Raw genomic sequence first — 23,811 nt, 5'->3', positions numbered from 1 at the left:
AAAGGGGTACACAGAGCAGGAAGTTACCAATGCTGCAATTAGCAATGTTAGCACCTGCTGCCTGATCATTAAAACAGGATCCTAGATTGTGAAACCGAAAGCTGTAACCTACATGCGGAAAATCTTTTGAGGTATTACTCAGACACAAGAGGTTCTACAACCAGGGATGAGGGAAACAAAGACACCCCCTTGCTCATCAACACCCCCTTCCCCACCAACACCCATCTATTCTGGAAAAGAACAAGTTGGCTGACAAAGCACAGACCCTATCTCACCCCTCCAAATCCCAACCCAACTGGCTTAAGAGATTTTATTACAGATTTTATTTTAGCCAGAGTTACCACAGAAAACTACCTTATCTTTATTCCACTCTAACAACTAAAAGTAACATTAACATCAGTGTTTATTTTCTGGAAACCTGGAGAAACAAATACTACTGTTTGAACCTACTTCTTTAAAACTTTAAAGCTATAAGGACAAATAGTAGAGGATGACGTGGAAAGGCACAGACGAAGAAGGGGAATGATACCTACTGAGAGCCAACAAAGGCCATGTCACACCAGAAGGCCAGGCTGCGCCATCTGAAACACAAAGGGAATTTCTACTCTGCAAGGAAATAAAAAAGAGACAGAACAAAGAAACACTTGGAATTATTTTCCTGTTGACAGACATGCTGGATACATTTGTGAGATCAGTGGGAACATTCACAGAACATTTTCTTTGTCTCTGAAGCACTCTTGCTTTGGCAGCAAGACTCTCTCGGTGGGTGATTAATGCTTGGGTGAGGCTGCACATTTGAGAATGTTGCTTCTTGATGAAACTCTGCACGGACCACTGTGCTGCAGTGATCCAGAACTCCACAGGGAGAGCACAGCATTCGGAATGGGGTTTGACTACTGAACAGGAGGATGACTCAGCACACAGGTGACAGCGATCCTTCGTGGGCTGTGGCACCTCCTCTAGGCAGCAGTTCAGAAGGGAAAGGCTACTCAGACCCTTAAAGGATGAAATGGACCACAAGGGTGAAGATGAAGCTCCGAAGGTCACTGTCACAGTTCATTCCTTTCTCAGGGAGGCAATATAACTTCTCACCATGCCACTGCAAAACTCGTGCAGAAGTGGCCGTGGCTGATATCAAATGTAGAGTAAGCAGGAATAGAAAGAACGTTGAAAAAGACATGAAGCTGGACCTGTTTCAGCCGTGGAGCTATGGAAAGTCATTTAAACTCTCTGAGCCTCAGTTTCCTCTTTTGTTGCGTGCTTATGCTCAGTCATGTCTGACTCGTTGTGACACCATGGACTGCAGCACGGGCTCTGTCCATGGGACTATCCCGGCAAGAATACTGGAGTGGGTTACCATTTCCTACCCCAGGGGATCTTCCTGACCCAAGGAACCAATCCGCATCTCCAGCATCGGCAGGCAGATTCTTTTACCATTAAGCTACCTGGAAAGCTCCTTCTGAGTGGCGAAATCTCTCTTCCCTCTCAAGGTTCTTGTGTAGGTCAAGTGGGAAAAAATGTATATGAAAGTGCTTTATAAACTTGAAAGCATTTCACAATTAAAAGACGATATTATTGGTCCATTGCTGGAGCTGTACTGTTCCAAGGAGACACATTTTATTGAATGCTCTAGAGACTGACAAAGGAAAATCTTATTTTTAAGATTATTTGTATTTATGGTACCATCAAAGGCCTAACTTCTTCCATTCTGCAGTGGTCAGAACATTTCTCGAGTTTTCCATATTTGTCACACTGAATTTGTTGGTATTGCATTACAATTATTTCATCTCCTAAATGGACCATGAGCTTCTCAAGGAGAAACTTAAGTGACTTAATGTACCTTTGCAGGCACCAGTACAGTACCTGGCACAAAGGAGAACTGCAATCAACATTCACTGAATCTGCACAAATGACATCTCAGAAAAGCCAACGTAGATACACTTTTCAAAACATACCCTAAGGAGGCCGACAAGAGCGGCAAATAAAGCTGTGGAAGTCAATGTCGTCTGCATCTTGATAGTTATTGGACTTCTCTGGTGGCTCAGCAGTAAAGAACACACCAGCCATGCAGGAGATACAGGTTCTATCCCTGGGTCTGGCAGATCCCCCGGAGGAGAAAATGGCAACCCATTCCAGTATTCTTGCCACGGACAGAGGAGCTTAGTGGCATACAGTGTGTGGGGTGGCAGGAGTCGGCCATGGCTTAGTGAGTGAGCACGCACGGCAGTTACTAGAGTTGTTCCCAAATGCCTAGTCTCTTGCTCTGAGCACACAGTAGGACTGCATTCATCCACCCTCCTGTGCTCAGGTACTGCCCTGTGATTTGCTTTGACCAATTCAATGTGAAGTGAGTGGTGTCACTTCCCAGCAGAAGCGTCACTGCTAGTACATGCTTTGCCATGCTCTTTATCCTCAGTAATCCGTACTGTTCCTTGTTGCAGATAGGGGCTGCGGCACCAGCCTGATAGCCGGGGTGGGTGATGCTGCATGGAGCTAAAGCTGGTGCACAAAGAATAAACAGTGTGGGAGAGAAAGGTCCCTGTGTTATCATAAGCCGCTGAAGATTGGTTTTGTTACTGCAGCATGCCCTGGCCTATCCTTACTGATACAGCATCCCTTGTCCATCATGATCTCGAGACAGATGATGGTCTGAGTTAACTAGCTGTACCTTCTGAAGTCTGTCTGACTCGTGCTTCCTCAGTCATCCTGGCAAATTATAACCTGGGCTTATACTTATTAATTTTTTAAGTTTTAAATTTATTATCCAGGAAAAAAAGGTCAATCTTCTCAGGCAGAAAAGGGTAAAATTCTAATGAAAGGTCATTCAAAGGGGATTCATATTACCATCTGAGAAATGAGTCTTCATTTCAGAGTCTCTCCAAGTGGAAAAAAGAGGACAAAAACTAACATTTACCAAGGGCCTTCTTAGAAAATGAGGCAGAGCCTGTAAAATTTTTAGCATGTTACCTAGTATGCAGTAAGCACTCCAAAAATTGTAGCTCCTCTTCCTGTCATTAGTGTGGGTACTTGCCTGGGTTAAAAAGTCCAGACACTGGGCTTCTGAAAGGTTCAACTCTAGCTTCAACACACATATTAACTCTGTGCATTTTACATAATTTTGTATATGCAACTTACTGTTCCATTCTGCTTGATATGTGTCATTAGTTAAGTGGGGACAAAAACAGTACCATCTGCATAGGGTTGCTGTGAGGATTAAATGAGTCATTATATATACATACAAAAATATATACACACACATATGTATGTGTGTGTGTATGTATATATATATATATGGCTCAGAACAGTGTATATAAGCATAAGCTATTATTCAATGTTTCTCATTCAATTCCTAAAGCAATCCTAAGAAGGAGGCACCATTATCCTCATTTTTCAATAAATGAAACTAGTATGAACAGACCCTCCCTGTGGGTGACTCACACCTGAAATCTCTCCCCTGTGTGAGCTGTGAATCTCTGCCCTGAAGCTTAGGGAATGGGAGAGGTAGAGGAGATTCCAAAAATCAAGAGCAGCATCGATCTGTACCAACCCGTGGAGATCTGCCTCTTGCGCGTCCATAAAGTTTACTGTGTGCTTGACTGTCTGAGCCACAAAATCCTAATGTCAAATGTGTCCTTGGGGAAAAAACCCAAAGATGATATCTTTTTTCAGGATAAACTGAAGTCAAGCAAGATTGCTATCTAGCTTTCCTCCTGAAACTTTAAGTCAGCAAGAGTGAGGGTTTAGAGGGCATGAGCTTAATGAGAATATTAACAATAAAAGCTCACATTTATTTAGTGCTTACTATACGCCAAGCACTAAGTGCTCTGTACTTTACCAAGTTCTTTACTAGGTCCTATCTTTTAATCCTCACCAACGTCTCGGGAATAGGCATTTGGTATTTTTTGGACCATCCAGATTTACCTCCTCTCCACACTCCAAGAAGTTTCACAGCAAGTTAGTCTACCCTCAGCTCCAGGCAGAAGCTGCAGCTCAGGCACCTGACATCAAAAAAGCCAATCAGAGCATTCCTTTCTCCCTGAAGACAGGAACTGATTCACAGATGGAGGCAGACGCCAAAGTATGACAAACAGGCTCTATCTAAACTAATTCTGGGGCTTTTGCCTAAGTTATTAGGAAAAGGCAGGTTCTCCTGTGGGACTTAGTTACAAGGATCTGAAGTTATAGCTTCCGATGCTACCTTGTAACCCTAAGGAGAGACCCTGTCTGGCAACAGGGTAAAATCCCAGGAAATGGAGATACGTGGCAAGAGTAGAAAAACCAGACCCTTGTGGCAATGCCTAAACTTGTGCAACAGGTCCCTGAAGCAAGCTCTGTCTCCAGGCTTTGCAGTATTGGAGAACCAATAATTTCATTCTAGCTTAAGCCACTGTGAGTCAGGTTTCCTCCCACTAAAAAGTGAAAGAGTTTTAGATAATGCAAACTTAAGTTGTCTAAGGTTACAGCTAGATGGGATCACAACTGAAACCCACATCTGTCTGACAACAAACTCTTGCTCCCAGCTATTTATTATCCAAAGCTTCCCCTTCTATTATGCGTTTGGTCACTAGAATCAATGAGAGGATATGAATTATTGAACAAGTATGAGGGCTGAGTGTGTGCATGTGGTGAGTCAGGACACTTGGAGAATTAAAAGTTACTTATCAAATGCAGTCAGAAAATCTCCTTGCTTTCAACAGTATCATTCTCTGAGAATTTTCCTGACTGATCAGGAGATCAGAGGTGGAAACCTTGAAACAGAATTCCAAGGAGCTTTTTCTTTGCTTCTGTGATGGTTTAGCATAGAGCCTGGCAGCACAGCTCGTCCCAGGTGCATGAGTGAGTAAGTGGATGAATCAGTAGATAAACACACAGGAAGAGCCCACTTGCCACTACTGGCTGTCTGAAGTGCTCCTCCACCGCGGCACCCTGGAGACTGGACAGGCTGACCCTGAAGAATGTTCCTAACTGATTGCTGGTACCTGCAATAGATTGCAGAAAGCAATACCGTATCTTGTCATATGCTTCCTCAAGCCCCACTGAACTATAATGCACTGCATGGCTACCTGATGGGTCCTCAGCCCTGGGGCAAGTATGAAAACGTGTGAAGGGCAAGAGGCTGATAGGGGACAGAGGAAGAAACTCTCTCTAAAGACTCTGCACTTGGGGTGGTGAGAAAAGCAAGGAGGTAATTGAGGTGGAGGAAATTACTTGTGGGGAGAATACTGACAAGGGTATTTAGAGGCTGAAAGGCCTTTGGGTCCCCACCCTTGACCTCCCGCCACAAGGTGGCTGCCTGTTCCAGGACACATCTTTCATGTCCTGAAATACAATTCCTTGGCCTTCTCATTATCTCAGCGCAGAGCACAACTGGAGACCTCCAGAGTCTCTTGATACTGCCAGCGTTTACAGAAGTGGATTTCCTTCTCCTGTTCCTCCATAGCCACTCATGCACCCTGACGGCATCTGTCATGGTGGCCGACACCTCGTCTAGTGGGGAACGGGGGCCCACTCATCACTGTCCATTGGGCACACTTCTTCTCAATTCTGGGGTCAGGGTCATCTGGACCACAGCAACGGGCACGGTCTACAAATGCTCGCTCCCTCCCCTCAGTGAGCCAGATATGGAGCAAGTGCTCCAGCACACGCCCGGGGTGGGAACACAGCAAGAACTCCCTGCTGGCTGGGCTAAAGGTCTTGGCTTTTAGCAAAGAGATCTGGGGTGTACATTAGCATTAGCATTAGCTGCTCAGTCGTGTCTGACTCTTTGCAACCCCATGGACTGTATCCCTCCAGGCTAGTCTGTTCCACGGAATTCCCCAGGCAAGAATACTGGAGCGGGTTACAATTTCCTTCTCCAGGGGATCTTCCTGACCCAGGGAACAAACCTGGGTCTCCTGCACTGCAGGCAGATGCTTTACCGTCTGAGCTACTAGGGAAGCTGTTTTTAGCCTCTGAGCTACTAGGGGTGTGGATTAAGAGTGGCTTTACTCAAATTCTTCCATTGCCTGGCTGTGTGCCTTGGGTGAGTCATCTGAACTCTGTGCTTCAGTTTCCTTATTTCTAAAATGGGGATAATTATAAACTCATTTTGTAGGGTTACAGTAAGGGTTAAATGAATTAATACAAGTAAAGCACTTTAAGCAGTGCTTAGCATTTTGTTCCTACTATATAAGTGCTGGCTATTATTCTCTGAACTTCACCTTCTGAGATCACACAGGGGACTAAGGCAGTGATTCCCTGTTGGACTGTACCATGGGATTACTTGGAAAGTTAATTAAAAATTCAAATTCCCAGGCACAACAGCAGTGATAAGGCTGGGGGGACCTTATCACTGGAGATAGAAGGCCTTTGAGATGAGAAAAAGGTTTCCCTACTAAGGCTGTGTATGCGTGTGCTGTACAGCCCAGGAATCAGATGGGAATTCAGTTCATTAGTTTCTATTCCTCCCCAACCCAATGCCTGCCGACCTGCAGGGAAGAGAAAAAAACAATAGAACAAACAAAAAATGTGGATTACAGTTAGATATTAGCCAAAGGAAGGCTCTGAATCAGGAGACAATGCCTCAGATGCCCTGTGGGAGTCAGGAAGGCTTAATACAGTTGAGTCAACAGCCAGTCCCAAACCTGCAAGCAAAGCACCAGGCCTCCAAGACTCTTTCAGACCATGAAAGGCTAGTACTATTTCTCACCTCTGAGCCGTTGTTTGCTTTTCCTTCTCCCTAGAATATTCCTTCCCCTCCTTTGCCCCATTAATTCCTAGTCAATCTTTATGACTCAGCTCAAATATTTCCACTTGAAAATGTAAAACCTAGTATTACAATTAAATATTCAAGTTTTACTCACTTAAAAGCAGAAGTTATTCTTTTTCTCTCAGTGTATATTTAACACTTAGCATGGGGCCTAGAACACTGTTAGTACATAAAAACATCTATGTAACTATCTTTGTATTTAATGAATGAATGGAGAACTGGGCACCTAAACAGCCCTGTGTGTGGGCCAGTGACAATAAGGACAATGCCGTGCTCAGTCACGTCTGACTCTCTGCACTCTACAGACTATGGCCCGTCAAGCTCCTCTTTCCATGAAATTTCCCAGGCAAGAAACTGGACTGCGTTGCATTTCCTACTCCAGGGGAATCCTCCCCACACAGGAATCAGATTTGCTTCTCCTGCGTCAGGAGGCAGATTCTTCACCATTGAGCCACCTGGGAAGCCCAATAAGGGCAATGGGGAAATGGAAAATCATTTGCCAAAGTCTCTTCTGCTTCATCTCGTTTCTCACACTCTCTTCCATCATGGGCCAGAGAAAAGCTGTCCATCAGTTCAGTTCAGTCACTCAGTCGTGTCCGACTCTTTGAGACCCAATGAATCGCAGCACGCCAGGCCTCCCTGTCCATCACCAACTCCCGAGTTCACTCAAACTCATGTCCATCAAGTCAGTGATGCCATCCAGCCATCTCATCCTCTGTCATCCCCTTCTCCTCCTGCCCCCAATCCCTCTCAGCATCAGATTCTTTTCCAATGAGTCAACTCTTTGCATGAGGTGGACAAAGTACTGGAGTTTCAGCTTCAGCATCAGTCCTTCCAAAGAACACCCAGGACTGATCTCCTTCAGAATGGACTGGTTGGATCTCCCTGCAGTCCAAGGGACTCTCAAGAGTCTTCTCCAACACCACAGTTCAAAAGCATCAATTCTTCGGTGCTTAGCTTTCTTCACAGTCCAACTCTCACATCCATTCATGACTATTGGAAAAACCACAGCCTTGACTAGACGGACCTTTGTTGGCAAAGTAGTATCTCTGCTTTTTAATGTGCTATCAAGGTTGGTCATAATTTTCCTTCCAAGGAGTAAGCATCTTTTAATTTCATGGCTGCAATCACCATCTGCAGCGATTTTGGAGCCCAAAAAAATAAAGTCTGACAGTGTTTCCACTGTTTCCCCATCTATTTCCTATGAACTGATGGGACCGGATGCCATGATCTTCATTTTCTGAATATTGAGCTTTAAGCCAACTGTTTCACTCTCCTCTTCTACTTTCATCAAGAGGCTTTTTAGTTCCTCTTCACTTTCTACCATAGGGTGGTGTCATCTGCATATCTGAGGTTGTCGATATTTCTCCCGGCAATCTTGATTCCAGCTTGTGCTTCTTCCAGCCCAGCATTTCTCATGATGTACTCTGCATATAAGTTAAATAAGCAGGGTGACCATATACAGCCTTGATATACTCCTTTACCAATTTGGAACCAGTCTGTTATTCCATGTCCAGTTCTAACTATTGCTTCCTGACCTGCATACAGGTTTCCCAAGAGGCAGGTCAGGTGGTCTGGTATTCCCATCTCCTTCAGAATTTTCCACAGTTTATTGTGATCCACACAGCCAAAGGCTTTGGCATAGTCAATAAAGCAGAAATAGATGCTTTTCTGGAACTCTCTTCCTTTTTCCATGATCCAGGAGATGTTGGCAATTTGATCTCTGGTTCCTCTGCCTTTTCTAAAACCAGCTTGAACATCTGGAAGTTCATGGTACACGTATTGCTGAAGCCTGGCTTGGAGAATTTGGAGCATTACTTTACTAGCATGTGAGATGAGTACAATTGTGTAGTAGTTTGAGTATTCTTTGGCATTGCCTTTCTTGGGGATTGGAATGGTAACTGACCTTTTCCAGTCCTTTGGCCACTGCTGAGTTTTCCAAATTTGCTGGCATATTGAGTGCAGCACTTTCACAGCATAATCGTCTAGGATTTGAAATCGCTCAACTGGAATTCCATCACCTTCACTAGCTTTGTTCGTAGTGATGCTTTCTAAGGCCCACCTGACTTCATATTCCAGGATGTCTGGCTCTACGTGATTGATCACACCATCGTGATTATCTTGGTCATGAAGATCTTTTTTGCACAGTTCTTCTGTGTATTCTTGCCACCTCTTAATATCTTCTGCTTCTGTTAGGTCCATACCATTTCTGTCCTTTATCGAGCCCATCTTTGCATGAAATGTTCCCTTGGTATCTCTAATTTTCTTGAAGACATTTCTAGTCTTTCCCATTCTGTTGTTTTCCTCTATTTCTTTGCACTGATCACTGAAGAAGGCTTTCTTATCTCTCCATGCTATGCTATTCTTTGAAACTCTGCATTCAAATGCTTATATCTTTCCTTTTCTCCTTTGCCTTTTGCTTCTCTTCTTTTCACAGCTATTTGTAAGGCCTCCTCAGACAGCCATTTTGCTTTTTTGGATTTCTTTTCCATGGGGATGGTCTTGATCCCTGTCTCCTGTACAATGTCACGAACCTCCATCCATAGTTCATCAGGCACTCTGTCTATCAGATCTAGACCCTTAGATCTGTTTCTCACTTCCACTGTATAATCATAAGGAATTTGATTTAGGTCATACCCGAATGGTCTAGTGGTTTTCCCTACTTTCTTCAATTAAAGTCTGAATTTGGCAATAAGGAGTTCATCGCCAAACTGCTGTATGTCACTTTATAAGTACATATAGTGGAAACAAGACTCCAGTCATCCTGGAAAATGTTTGGAAACAGAACACTGCAAATTTAAGCAATCTTTCTCAGTATTCAGAAAGAGAGTGAAAGTGTTCTTGTGGAAATAAGCCATTGTCACGAAAGTTTTTATAGTAGGGAAATGGGGCGAGGGAGGATGGGTAAACAAGGAGCGTCATAGGAAGGAAGAAGAGGAGAGAGGGAAGGGAGAGGAGGGGAAGGTCAGCGAGTCATAGAAGTTCCCAGAAAGCCCAGAAACATTCAGCCTTGTCTCTCCTTGAGAAGCCCCTGGGAAGCTGTTACAACATGCTACAGCCTGGACTGAAGCCCCTAGTTGTGATTTATTGGATCTGGGGGTATAGCACTTATTTGTTTCCAAAGCTCAACAGGTGATTCTAATGCACGACCAGGGTTGAAGACCTGAGTCAGTGGTTCTAGAATCCTGGCCAAGTAGGTGAAAGGGAAAACCGAGAAGGCAAAGACCGCCCTCCGCCTGGCAGTGGCTGAGGCTGGGAACTGCTCTCGGTTCTCTGTGTACTAGTCTCTGCATTCAACCTCAGCTGTGCCACTCACTTTATGCCAATTAAAACCCAGCAGCCACGACCAGTGTGGTGCAAATGGGCACTGTTCCTGGGGCAGACGGAGAGCGGTGGGCAGAGAGCCCACTGCCTGGGTTTTTAAAATTTTTCTGGCTGGACTATATTTCCAATTCTTAGAAATCTCCAACCTCGTTCTGAAATGCATCAGAAGATAATTAAAGCAGATGGGAGCTGGCATCGTTCTGGATCTCCTAAGACACATTGTCGGAGATGGATCAGGAAACGAATCTGTTGGCTTGGAAGCTGAAGATAATTTCCATTGTTTTTATCATATGTGGGTTCTATTTTCCAAGTTAGCTTATGGCCTCTTTTGAGTGCTTAAGGTAGAGTGTACACGCATTTTTTTTTTGTCCTGACTTCAAATTTCAAGTGTGCCCGTCTCCTCTTCTCCACCATAATACATGCAGCATCTTGAAAAGTCTTGCAGGTATAGTCCAGAAGGAAAACAATCTTACAATGGCTATACCTAAACACAACCAGAATACAGAGAAAGAGCCCAGCCATTCACCACCATATCAGCCTCTCCAAGGTCTCCATACAGAGCTGAACCCAGAAAAGTATCCATGAGAATCTTTCCTCTGGCGTCTCTTTGGTTGTTGCCTCTCCTCTCACTTACCATTGTCCTTTGTCCTTTCTCCTCCTTTACATCTCTCCCCCTGTCACAGTGTCCTGGACCTGTATTTGAAGGATGGTGGTACAGCCCACCACCCCCTGCCAGCCAGGTTCTCTTGCAGAAGTTAACAGTGGCGGTTTCTCTAATGCACACACTCCTTTGTTTTGCTAATATGAACACATGTTCTCAAAGCATAACTGAGACGTTTCCCTATAATAAAAATCTCTGAAACTAACACATTGTAAATCAACTATACTCTAATATTAAGAATCTTTGCTTCCTCCTTCTGACAAAAAAAAAAAATTCACTCTGCCCCATTAAAAACTTCCTTCCTTTCTAGGCAAAGAAAAAAAAAGAAAGAAAGAAAGCAAGAGAAGGGAGAAAAGTAAGGGAGGAAGGATAACCCTTTTCTGCTGTTTGACAATTAAGCAACTTTGGGGCATTTAGTGGAATATGTTCTACCAAAATTAACCACCAGTGACATGCTAACCCCGGTGAGCTACAGTCCATGGGGTTGCAAAGAGCCAGACATGACTGAGTAAGGACGCACAACATGCTAACCTGAGGAGAAACACATATAACCTGAAGAAACAGGAGACACAAGCAAGGATCTAAGAATGTCACCTAAGCCACACGCAATGCTGACGATGTAGCCTAAGAGGGTGTGGTTGGAATGGCCTGCTGGGAATGCCTGGTAGGAGAAAGATACGTGTCTAGAAACATATTGTGTCTTTATTTCTTATCCATTCCTTTTATATAGCAGGACTTGAAGCTTGGTTGTTGTTGACAATTTTCCACATCAGTAGCATGTAGACATACCATTCTGTAAAGTGGTATATCTATAAAGATGCTCAGCTCATTATGTCTCTGGTTCTACTGGCTTAAACCCCAGCAAAGTAAATGGCTTATACTTTACATGCGTTATATTTATATGCTTTTGCATTTGTAAAAATAGGTTTTTTTTTTAGTATAAAGCAGAAAGGGAAATGGATGCACAGGCTTTAAAAGAAACCAAGCTTCAGGCTGTCTCTTTCCTAGGAAGATAGCGAGAGCCAGGAATTCTGTAAAGGAATCCATGGAGCATTGCACAGTGTACCAACAGGAATTTAGGCATTACTGGTTTGCATGAGAACAGGGCCCACAGAAACGGACCAGAAGAAACACTGCATCAAGACAACTATGGGGGACACTTTTTGTTCATTCTACCCAGCAAATAGTTTCCTCTTCTGGTTGTAGCACCCAATTTTCTTCTGAAAGACACCTCATCCTCACTCTCAGTTCTTGGTGTTTGGATGGTCTTGATTCTGTCCTCAACAATAAAGTCTGCTACGTAGCTGAGTTGTAGCCAATCAGAATATCTTATCTCCTTGGCCTTGATGATGGACCCCAGGGTTAAGCATGAGACCCCAGGATACCCAAGTGAAGACTTTTGTTCTAACTGTTGCAACAGAGAAGAGGCCATGGAGCTCTGAGTCTATAAATCCAGATTTGTTGGAAACCACAATACTGCCACGAGGGAAGAGCCCTATCCAAGAATAGAGTTGAGCTGATGGGTAGAGAGAGACCTGAACCCAATGAGTGTCTGTGCCCTGGGATCCATTTGTGCCTGAGAAGCTGAATCTACTCTCGGGCTTTTAAGATCCATTAGCCAAAAATATTCTTTCTCGATAAATCATTGTTTCATTCTTTCTTTTTTTGTCAGTTAAAACTACAAGAGTCTTAACTAAATAGAAAATAGCTAATAAGAGTCTGTCATATGTGTCATGAATATAATTCTGATGAATAGTTTGCCTAATTCAGGGGAGTTCTAATTCTGTGAGTATGGAATTAAAGTGCTTTAGCTTAGAGTGTGTAGACCCAGACCCAGGGATGATGAAGTAATGTCTGCTGAACTTGAACTCTGTCTGGAAATGGACCGCTCTGATGCCAGAGGATCCAGAAATTGAAACAGTATATCCCTGACTACACAGATCTGGATTTGTACGGGCCCAGCAGCAGAGTATTATGGAAGAGCAATGGATTTGATACAGGTTACCAAAAAGATGAATACTGAGGTCTATGTCATGAGCAAGAGTCAGTGAGTTCAAGAGCTGCAGACATAAAAGGAGCAGCATAGCAAATATCAGGAAGAAATACTGGGTAGCTGAAAGACTACAGTTCCAGGAATCACTGCAATATAAATGAAACAGGAATAGTGGTATATGAAAGTCCAAACATGGTTACATTGCTGGTGGCATTCCTGCCAAAGTTCTCTGTGATGCTTTGTGCATATATTTGGCTTCCAGTTAAAATCTGGCTGTATCTTGTGGTAATTTGAAATATTCTTTGGTCCACATGGTACTTCTATGAACTAGTGACTATCTGGGCCAAATATATTTTTGGGAAAGACCAGAAGACCTAAAACTCTAGCTTTACCAAAAGTACCTTTAGTAGAAATTTCAGTTTGGGGGCAGGATTGGCCCAGGAACAAACCCATCCAGTGCTTTCATGGTAGAATTGAGCAGCTTGTCCATTCAGTGGAGTGGATTCCCTTCAAGCCACACCATGGTCAAGAAGGCATTCAGGAGAGTCAGAGTAGAGAGGTGCAAGAAAGGAGCTCTCACCGTCTGTGGCAGGATTCTGCTTACATTCATCTTCCCTTGTCCTTTTGCAAGCACAGATTCCAATTTCTGTAAAGAACAACTGACTACAGGCCCTCCACCACTGGCCCTCCTGCCATCACTCTACCTGCTCTTTGTCAAGCATGATGAGTGCTCATCATCACTCAAAATACTCTGAAAAGGAAACTGGGAAATCTCTTTCAGTTCCTTAAGTGGTATACTATGACCTTCTAAAGGTCAGCTCAGCTCCTCCGTGTCAAGGCGTGGGTTCACCTGACTGTGTGAGCACGACCCAGCAGTGCCTCACCTCAGACCTGCACCATGAGCTCTCCCCTCCTGCTCTGAGGGCCCCTGCAGACTGCGGGGCATGAGGTGCCGTGACCCGAACTTGGCATCCCTGCACGCACAACCAGAAGTTCAGACTACTAAACGTGAAGGAGTAAACAGCTGGCCAACGAAGAGGCAAGAGCCAGTGGGTGAATCCACTTCTTTCCGATCCTCTATATAAACGGTCCTGACATGTACTCCATGTGACTTCCTGAAGATGGTCCTGAGGGATCCAGCAATCTCTCGGTATTTGCTACCTGGTGGTGATCAGCTCAGAAATGCACTTTTGCATTAGTTCTGCCTCCTTCCTTGCCTCACTCTGGTTTCTCCTCATTCTTGTTTCACTGGGACTGCATCAGTTCAGTTGCTAAGTCATGTCTGACGTTTCGCGACCCCATGGACTGCAAAACTCCAGGCTTCCCTGTCCATCACAAACTCCCGGAATTTGCTCAAACTCATGTCCATCAAGTCGGTGATGGCATCCAAACAATTCAGCCTGTGTCAACCCCTTCTCCTCTGCATACATTAATAAAATAGCTTATGAGCTTTGCCTAAGATCCTGATTCCTGGGGAACTCAAGCTAAGACAATATGGTTGGGATGGTCCCTGAATGTAGACCCTCAAGGTGGAATTACTGGTAGGTTAAGATCCACTGCACTGTTGCTCACTGCCTCCAGGCTAATGGCCCCTCATTGCTGTCAGGCTGGTAACTCCAGGACAGAATGAGCATTAAGTATATTCCTACAACAGGAGGAGATAACTTACACAACAAAACGTTGCAGAAGCTGGTTAATATTTTCTGCTAAGAACCACAGAAATAGGTATTGGAGTGGATTTTCAGGGTGTTGGATTGGGGATCTGGAGGGCAGCATATGTCAGGGTGGTTCAGTCACTCAGTCACGTCTGACTCATTGCAACCCCATGGACTGTAGCACGCCAGGCTTCCCTGTCCATCACCAACTCCCAGAGTTTACTCAAAACTCATGTCCATCAGTCAGTGATGCCTCCCAACCATCTCATCCTCTATCGTCCCCTTCTCCTCCTGCCTTCAATCTTTCCCAGCATCAGGGTCTTTTCCAATGAGTCAGTTCTTCATATCAGGTGGCCAAAGTACGGGAGTTTCAGCTTCAGCATCAGTCCTTCCAATGAATATTCAGGACTGATTTCCTTTAGGATGGACTGGTTTCATCTCCTTGCAGTCCAAGAGACTCTCAGGAGTCTTCTCCAATGCCACAGTTCAAAAGCATCAATTCTTCACCACTCAGCTTTCTTTATGGTCCAACTCTCACATCCATACATGACTACTGGAAAAACCATAGCCTTGACTAGACGGACCTATGTTAACAAAGTAATGTCTCTGCTTTTTAATATGCTGTCTAGTTTGGCCTAGATTTTCTTCTAAGGAGCAAGTGTCTTTTAATTTCATGGCTGCAGTCACCATCTGCAGTGATTTTGGAGCCCCCCAAAATTAAGTCTGTCACTATTTCCATTGTTTCCCCGTCTATCTGCCATGAAGTGATGGGACCATATGCCACGATCTTAGCTTTTTGAATGTTGAATTTTAGGCCAGCTTTTTCACTCTCCTTTTTCACTTTTATCAAGAAGCTGTTTAGTTCTTCCTCACTTTCTGCCATAAGGGTGGTGTCATCTGCTTATCTGAGGTTACTGAGATTTCTCCCGGCAATCTTGATTCCAGCTTGTGCTTCCTCCAGCCTGGCATTTCACAGGATGTACTCTGCATAGAAGTTAAATAAGCAGGGTGACAATACACAGCTTTGACAGACTCCTTTACCAATTTGGAACCAGTCTGTTGTTCCATGTCCACTTTTAACTGTTGCTTCTTGACCTGCATACAGATTTCTCAGGAGGCAGGTAAGGTGGTCTGGTATTCCCATTTCTTGAAGAATTTTCCACAGTTTGTTTTGATCCACACAGTCAAAGGCTTTGGCATAATCAATAAAGCAGATGTTTTTCTGAAACTCTCTTGGTTTTTCAATGATCCAACAGATGTTGGCAATTTGATCTCTGGTTCCTCTGCCTTTTCTAAATCCAGCTTGAACATCTGGAAGTTCATGGTTCGTGTACTGTTGAAGACTGGCTTGGAGAATTTTGAGCATTACATTGATAGCATGTGAAATGAATGCAATTGTGCAGTAGTTTGAGCATTCTTTGGCATTGCCTTTCTTTGGGATTGGAAAGAAAACTGAACTTTTCCAGTCCTGTGGCCACTGCTGAGTTTTCCAAATTTGCTAGCATATTGAGTGTAGCACTTTCATAGCATCATCTTTTAGGATTTGAAACAACTCAGCTGGAATTCCATCACCTCCACTAGCTTTGTTCATAGTGATGCTTCCTAAGGCCCACTTGACTTTGCATTCCAGGATGTCTGCCTCTAGGTGAGTGATCACACCATCGTGGTTATCTGGGTCATGAAGATCTTTTTTGTATAGTTCTTCTGTGTATTCTTGCCACCTCTTCTTAATATCTTCTGCTTCTGTTAGGTCCGCACCATCAAGGCAGGAGGAAACAAACTAGTGTTACATTTTTTCCCCTTCTTTATATAAATTTAAAAAGAGGTTTCTCTTAAAATTCTGTGTTGCCACAAGGACACCTGGTTCCACCTGAACTTCTCTCAAACCTTGAGCCAAGCAATGCGTTTTTCTTATGGAAATGTTTGTCTTAAGCTATGTTAATGTGCTATGTATTTACCCCAGACTCTGTTTCAAGACAGTTCTGCCTAAAGGCTCAGGCTCAGAACCAACCTGACAAACCTGTATGTTATACTCATACATTGTTCTCCTAATCTATGTTAATGAAACTATATATTTGTATGGGAATATGCCTTCCTTTAAGATTCAGGTCAATCATTTTATGGCCAGGGATGACTAACCTGGTGCCAAGGTTATCTCAAAATGCATATTCTGGGTGAGGGGCTTGGCGCCATTTTCTGAGTTTTGAGACATTTTCTTTCTTTAATTAGCAGACTGCTAGGAGCTATGTAACATCCAGCTAAAGACAAGCAGGGGGACACTCTTTCTGCCCTCTTCTGATGTCTATGTCAGAAGCTTTCTCTATCCCTTTTAAACTTTCATAAAACTTACACGAAAGCTCTGAGTGATCAAGCCTCCTCACTGGCCCTGGATTGAATTCCTCTCCTCCAGAAGCCAAGAATCCCGGCATCTTTCGTGGTTCAGCAACAACCTTTCACATCTTTGCATGAAACGGTCCCTTGGTATTTCTAATTTTCTTGAAGAGATCTCTAGTCTTTCCCATTCTATTGTTTTCCTCTATTTCTTTGCATTGATCACTGAGAAAGGCTTTCTTATCTTTCCTTTTTATTCTTTGGAACTCTGCATTCAAATGGGTATATCTTTCCTTTTCTCCTTTGCCTTTAGCTTCTCTTTTCTCAGCTATTAGTAAGGCCTCCTCTGACAACCATTTTGCCTTTTTGCATTTCTTTTTCTTGGGGATGGTCTTGATCCCTTCCTCCTGTACAATGTCACGAACCTCTGTCCATAGTTCTTAAGGCACTCTATCAGATCTAATCCCGTGAATCTATTTGTCACTTTTAGCGTATACTTGTAAGGGATTTGATTTAGGTCATACCTGAATGGTCTAGTGGTTTTCCCTACTTCTTTAATTTAAGTCTCAATTTTGCAATAAGGAGTTCATGATCTGAGCCACAGTCAGTTCCCGGTCTTGTTTTGGCTGACAGTATAGAGCTTTTCCATCTTTGGCTGCAAAGAATATAATCAATCTGATTTTGGTACTGACCATCTGGCTATGTCCATGTGTAGAGTCTTCTCTTGTGTTGTTGAAAGAGGGTATTTGCTATGACCAGTGTGTTTTCTTGGCAAAACCCTGTTAGCCTTTGCCTTGCTTCATTTTGTACTCCAAGGGCAAATTTGCCTGTTATTCCAGGTATCTCTTGACTTCCTACTTCTGCATTACAGTCCCGTATGATAAAAAGGACATCTTTTGGGGGTGTTAGTTCTAGAAGGTTTTGTAGGTCTTATTGACAAGGCACTCCCAGGATTCAACATTCTAGCAGATACCAGTATTAACAGTCTCTGGAGATGTCATTGTGAAGAATGTCATCATCATGGCCTGTAGTTAATGAGATGGAGATTCAAGAATCTCTGCAGCATAGTAATTTTTTGAATTTATTTTTTAATTGGAAGAAAACTGCTTTATAATATATTCATTGTGGCATAGTATTGAAGAAGGGGTCTAAAGGCTCAGAGAGGTGGAAAAGCTAGGTGGACTTACTGTGGAAGACCTAAGAATGTTCCACCTAACTTTTCTCAGGCAAAGTCCAGGAAACTCTCATTTCATAAAGATAACAGGGAAAAAACCAGGAGAAAGCAGAGGCATTTTTGAGACATTTAAGGTGGCCATTCTCATTTCATAAAGGACCAGTGACATGGCATGTGGCCATTAAACCGTGGTCTGAATGAGCACCACCTGGATAGAATTTCAGAATGTAAGAAGTAAGAAAGCAGTAATTAACCATCATAGGCAAGAATGTCATGATTACTGTGTTGGACAGCAAGACTAGGGTGACATTCAGGGAACCCCGACCCAGAGGCATCTGTGCTGGTTGCTAAGAGGTCCTAGTGTTATTAGAGAGGTGAAATAGACGCAGAATCACTAGGATAGTACTCAGCTCTGTAACAACAACATACAATTTGTTAACTTATGAGCAGGATGATGTCAATTGTCACAATGGAGATTTGGTCCCTCATCCAGTTTCCAGATCTGGTTTTTGGATCCAGTGACCACTGGCCCATGACTGAAGGGGAAACTCAGTCCCCTGAGGAGGGATCTGCAGTGCCATCACCGGAATATATAGGAAACAATTCCCAAATCTTCTCTGTGGAAAAGCAACTGTGTTGGAGAAAGGAGAATATCTAGATTTTTTCTGAGGAATGTGAGGTAAGAAGTCACATTGATATGAGAAATTTTAGAATATCTCTGGTTGGTAACAGCTTATGAAGGTAGCAGAGGAAGGTCTGACCAAGACTACTGCACTTGGTGTCCAATGAGTACTTCCCTACCCTGTGGTAATTATCTCAGTCCCTGGATGTACAGCTGGGAGAGAAATATTCAGCACCTGGTAAAACCCTTACACTGGCCTGTAAAGAAAGGGCTACGACGGTAGTATAAGGAGAGGACCCATCCCTAAATTGAAACTCCCCATTCCCCAGGTAGATAACACTCACATCTTTAATTTATAAATAAGGGAACTTGCCTGGTGGTCCGGTGGCAAAGACTGAGCTCCCAATGCAGGGGGGGCAGGTTCAATCCCTGGTCAGGGAACTAGATCCCGCATGCTGCAACTAAAGATTTCACATGCTGCAACTAAGACCCGACACAGCCAAATAAATAAACACCTAAATATAAAATTTTTTATAAATAAATTGGGTCTAAGAGAAGTTAGATTAACTTGGCTAAGTGTTTACAGTTAGTAATGGATAGAACCAAGAATCAAATGCAGTTGAATCTGGCTCCAGAGTCTGATTTATCTATTAATAGTGTTTAACTACTGCCTACTTGCCTGTGTCCATGGACAGAGGAGCCTGGCAGGCTGCAGTCCACAGGGTCGCAAAGATTCAGATGTGACTGAGGGATTAAGCATGCATGGACACACTTGCCTACATTTGTATATTCTATAACTGCAATAAATATAACAAGGTAAACGAGCACCATCTCAAACTTCCTGAGAATATCTGGTTACTCCTCTTAATTGTTCCCACGTATACATTTTTCTCACATATTTATTTACAAGAATCCATTAAAATTTGTAAAGACCTTGGTTTGCACCCACTGAACCAATTATTTTCAGTAATGTCAGTAGTACCTATCACATAAAGAAGTTTTACAGCTGAGAATAATGATGTTCATGACTGAGCCTTACTCTAAAGAGATATTTTTCAGTCTTAATTAATAAGGGCAAAAAAATCTTAGTCAAGTGAGAAAAGAAAATTATTAATTTTGTAGGTGACCACTACTAACATCAGAATGTAGTAATCTTGTCTATTTACAGAAAACCCCATGACTCGTTATTTAAAAACAGTTAAGTTATATGCATACTGCATATTTAAATTAAAATGAATTTAGAGTTAAATGCATATCTGAAAGAAGGTTAAGTGAAAGAAGTAAAATATAAAAGAAGAAGAAGGAAGTGAATACCAAAGTGAGGGTGGGGAAGCCTTTTTTCAAATAAAGGAAAAGAAAGAAATTGTAAAAGAAACTAGTGGGAGGTTTACATACATAAAAGTTTCTAACTTCTTTTGTGATAAAGACCACCACAAAGAATATTACAAAGTGAAGTGAAAAGTCTGAAGAAAATACAACAAAGTCTTAATATCCGAAGTACCGAAGAACTTGTCACCTGTGGTTTGTTGTTCACTTGAGCACTAGAGAAGGAAAGCATCTTCCAGAACTAGGCCCCCAAGGTCATACATCTGACCGGTCATAGAGCTGAACATAGAATCCAGGTTCAACTAAAAAAAAAGAAAAGTCTTAATATCCTTAATATATAAGGAATTCTTATAAATAATGCATTTGTCTTCTAGTTACCCAAAATGTCCTGAACAATTATGATGAGCTAGGTCAATTTTCATTTCAATCCCCAAAAAGGGCAATGCTGAAGAATGTTCAAACTACCTTATAGTTACACTCATTTTTCACCTTAGTAAGGCTATGCTCAGAATCCTTCAAGCTAGGCTTCAGCAGTACGTGAATGCAGAATTTACAAGCTGGGTTTAGAAAAGGCAGAGGAACCAGACATCAAATTGGCAACATTTGTTGGATGGTAGAGAAAGCAAAGGAATTCCAGAAAAGTACCTACTTTTGCCTCATTGACTATGCAAAAGCCTATGACTATGTGTATCACAACAAATTGTGGGAAACTCTTAAACAGCTGGGGCTACCAGACCACCTTACTTAAGACACTTGTATGCAGGACAAGAAGGAACAGTTAGAACCAGACATGGAACAACCAGCTGGTTCAAACTTGGGAAAGAAGTACAACAGGCTGTATATACATTTCACATGTATATCATGTGAAATGCTAGGCTGGAAGAATTACAAGCTGGAATCAAGATTGCTGGACATCTAAGGTCTATGGTTCTGGGGAGAAGTCTGGCCTGGAGTTCTAATTACGAGACTTGTCAACATACAGTATTTACTGCCAAGATCCTAAATGAGATCATTAAGAAAGTGAGAACAGACAGAAAACAGAAGACATTTAAGAACTAACCTGGAGTCAATCTAACAAGGAAGATTTGAGTCAGGAGGAACAGTCAGCAAAGGAGACTTGGCGCCAATAAAGAAGGAGGGAAATCGGGCTTAGGCTCCAGAAGTGAAGAATCAAAGGTGTCGAGTGTTGTTGCTATTAAGTCAGTTGAGGACTGATGATGAATTGTATCTGGTGATCTTATTTACTTAGTCTATTAATTATTCCTCAATCTCTCAGCTCATTCCCGCAGAACATACACAGACTCACTGCTTACACCCACCTCCTTCTCTCAGCCAGCATTTCTACTTCTTTGCCTCTTCTAATGGAAACTGAAAATCATGCAAGCTTTCACTACCTGTTCCTTGGATCCATGCAAGAAAGGACCCGCACACTCGCAATCTAAAGCAGAAACTTCCTTATACAAGGAGGGGAAGTAGAAGCAGAGTGAAAGCTATGAATTTTGATAACTATATATTAAAAAACTTTGTGTGTCTGTTGACTGAAAATAAAACCATTCAAATGTACTAGCTATCAAAGAAATACAGATTAAAAATAAATTGGCCACCATTTTTTTTGCAAATCAAATTGGCATTTAACAAAACATAGCCCGTATGGGCAAGACTCAGCAGACATTCTCATATACCACTGGTGGAAGTGTTAATTGGTGAAACTTCTCTACAGGGCAATTTGGCAACATATAAGAATAATTTTTTTAAAGTTCATTCTTCACATCTTTTGGTCCAGTGATTCTTCTTTTAGCTATTTATTGTAAGGTAATAATCAGAATGCACAAGATTTCTATAATAGGATATTCACTTCATTGCTGCTTCCTATAGAATTTAGGGTGTAGAAGTCTATAAAATTCTATATGCTTGTGGAATATAGGAACAATACCTTAGTGGTATTTCCTAACAGAAGGAATAGAATTAAAACGGTAGTGGTAGTGGTTTAGTCGCTAAGTTATGTTCATCTCTTTTGTGATGCCACGGACTGTAGCTTGCAAGTCTCCTCTGTCTATTGGATTTCCCAGGCAAAAATACTGGAATGGGTAGCCATTTCCATTTCCAGGGGAGCTTCCTGACCCAGGGATCAAACTCAGGTCTCCTGCATTGCAAGTGGATTCTTCACCAACTGAGCCACTAAGAAGCCCACAGGGTTAAAGGAGTAATTAAATAATTTAATATCCAACATTGGAGCTTAAGTCAATAAATTATGAGATAGCCACAAAAGAAATAACCTGTAGCAATAGAATATCTAAAAGAGATGAGAATATGTCAATAAGGCACTGATCAAGTTTTTAAAAGTGCTATAAAATGTATTTATGGTATTGTTCTAATTTTATAAAGCAAAAGAAAAGTGAGAATGATATCAACTAAAATCTTAGTGGTAATTATTTCCATACATGCTTGAGATTATAGGAGTTTCTATTATTCAGAAATATTTTGGGGGGGCCTACCATGTAACAGAATTCCAGCTCTTGCAGTGCTTATGTTCTATGCAGAGGGATACAGACAATAAATAATAATAAATAAATGAACGATGTATCTTTTAGGAAGTGGTAAGCACTGTGGGGGGAAACAATGAGCAGGCAAGGTGTGATTGGGAGTGGTATGGCTGCCACTTTAAATGCAGTGGTCAGGGCAGGTCCTATTGAGAAGGTGCATTTAACAAAGACATGTGGCGAAGGAATTAGCCATGTGACTTCGGAGGGAAAATTATCCCAGAGGAGGGTCAGCACATGCAAGGCCATAAGAAGGGGGTGAGTTGGGTATGCCTAAGGATGAGAAGGGAACCCTGGGTGGCTGGAGTGCAGTGGACACAACAGTGGAAATGAGAAACCAGATTAGGTAGGACCTACTGGAAGGGTGTGAGGATGTTGGGATAGATAGGTGAAGAGCTGCTGCAATAACTGAGATGAGAGATGGCACGGTTGGGATCAAGAGGAATCAGTGCACATAGGGGGACTGGTCAGAGTCTCCCTTGGACGACATGGCACGGAGTTGTTGGCACACCCACAGCTGAGACTCCTTGGTTAAATTTACAGTCAGCCCTCTGCATCCGTGGTTTCATAGCTGCAGATTCATATGTAAAACTACAGAATGTATTTATTGAAAACAATCCACATATAAGTGGACACACACAGTTCAAACATGACTTCTTCAAAGGTCAAATGTTTTTAAAAGTAAAACCAACATAATTTACTGATGGTTTAGGTATACAGGACAAAGAAATAAGGCCTTCAAGATTTTGGATATGAATTATTAGGAAGATAAAGTTGTCAGCAATTGAGGTGGGGAGACAGTGGGTAGAGCAGGTGTGGGCGCGAGTGGGTAAGGTCAGGAGTTACATTTTGCATATGGTGAGATATCCAAGAGGCACTTGCTGTGGAAAAGTATGGAGTTCACAGGACAAGTCTGAGTTGGGGAGATACACTGAAAAACCATGAGTATAGAGATGGTATTTGAACTGTAGGAATCATCAAGGGAATTCTGTGGACAGAGAAGATGTCTACAGGCTGCATGCTGGGGCAATTCCAACGATAAGAGGTTGAGGAGACAAGTAATGACCTGAGAAAGGCTGGTTGAGAAAGGCACAACAGAAGCAGAAGAAAAAAATCAAAAGAATATGGGGCAAGGGTGCTCTGCTGATGACCTAGAGGGCTGGGATGCAGTGGTGGGAGGCAGGCTCTAGAGGGAGGGTATATATGTATTTTTAGGGCTGATTCATGGTAAAGCAGAGACCAAGACAACATTGTAAAGCAATTATCCTCCAATTAAAAAGAAATTTAAAAAAGAATGTGGGGCAAATAAGTGTTTCAAATGCTGCTCAAATGCTGGTAGTTACATAAGTTGAGAAGTGATAAATGACCACAGGATTTAGCAATGTGGAGGTCAGGGCACTGGCCACCTTGGAAAAAATGCTTTAGGTAGAACGTTCG

The 23,811-nt window shown here is 42.6% G+C and overlaps 1 protein-coding gene across 1 annotated transcript in view; it reads right to left on the bottom strand.

The window, feature by feature from the left end:
• The window catches only part of LOC128052052 (histone-arginine methyltransferase CARM1-like), a 172,123-nt gene that overhangs the window by 13,629 nt on the left and 134,683 nt on the right, over positions 1-23,811 (bottom strand). Inside the window, 5 exon segments of the mRNA XM_052644521.1 lie at positions 534-572; positions 574-606; positions 3,548-3,608; positions 3,611-3,632; positions 4,888-4,966. Of these exon segments, the coding sequence (XP_052500481.1) occupies positions 534-572; positions 574-606; positions 3,548-3,608; positions 3,611-3,632; positions 4,888-4,966 (234 nt within the window).

Source organism: Budorcas taxicolor, chromosome 8 (genome assembly GCF_023091745.1).
Source record: "Budorcas taxicolor isolate Tak-1 chromosome 8, Takin1.1, whole genome shotgun sequence".
Taxonomy (NCBI): domain Eukaryota; kingdom Metazoa; phylum Chordata; class Mammalia; order Artiodactyla; family Bovidae; genus Budorcas; species Budorcas taxicolor.
Note: the sequence above shows the minus strand (reverse complement) of the source record. Positions and strands in the feature narration are given on the sequence as shown.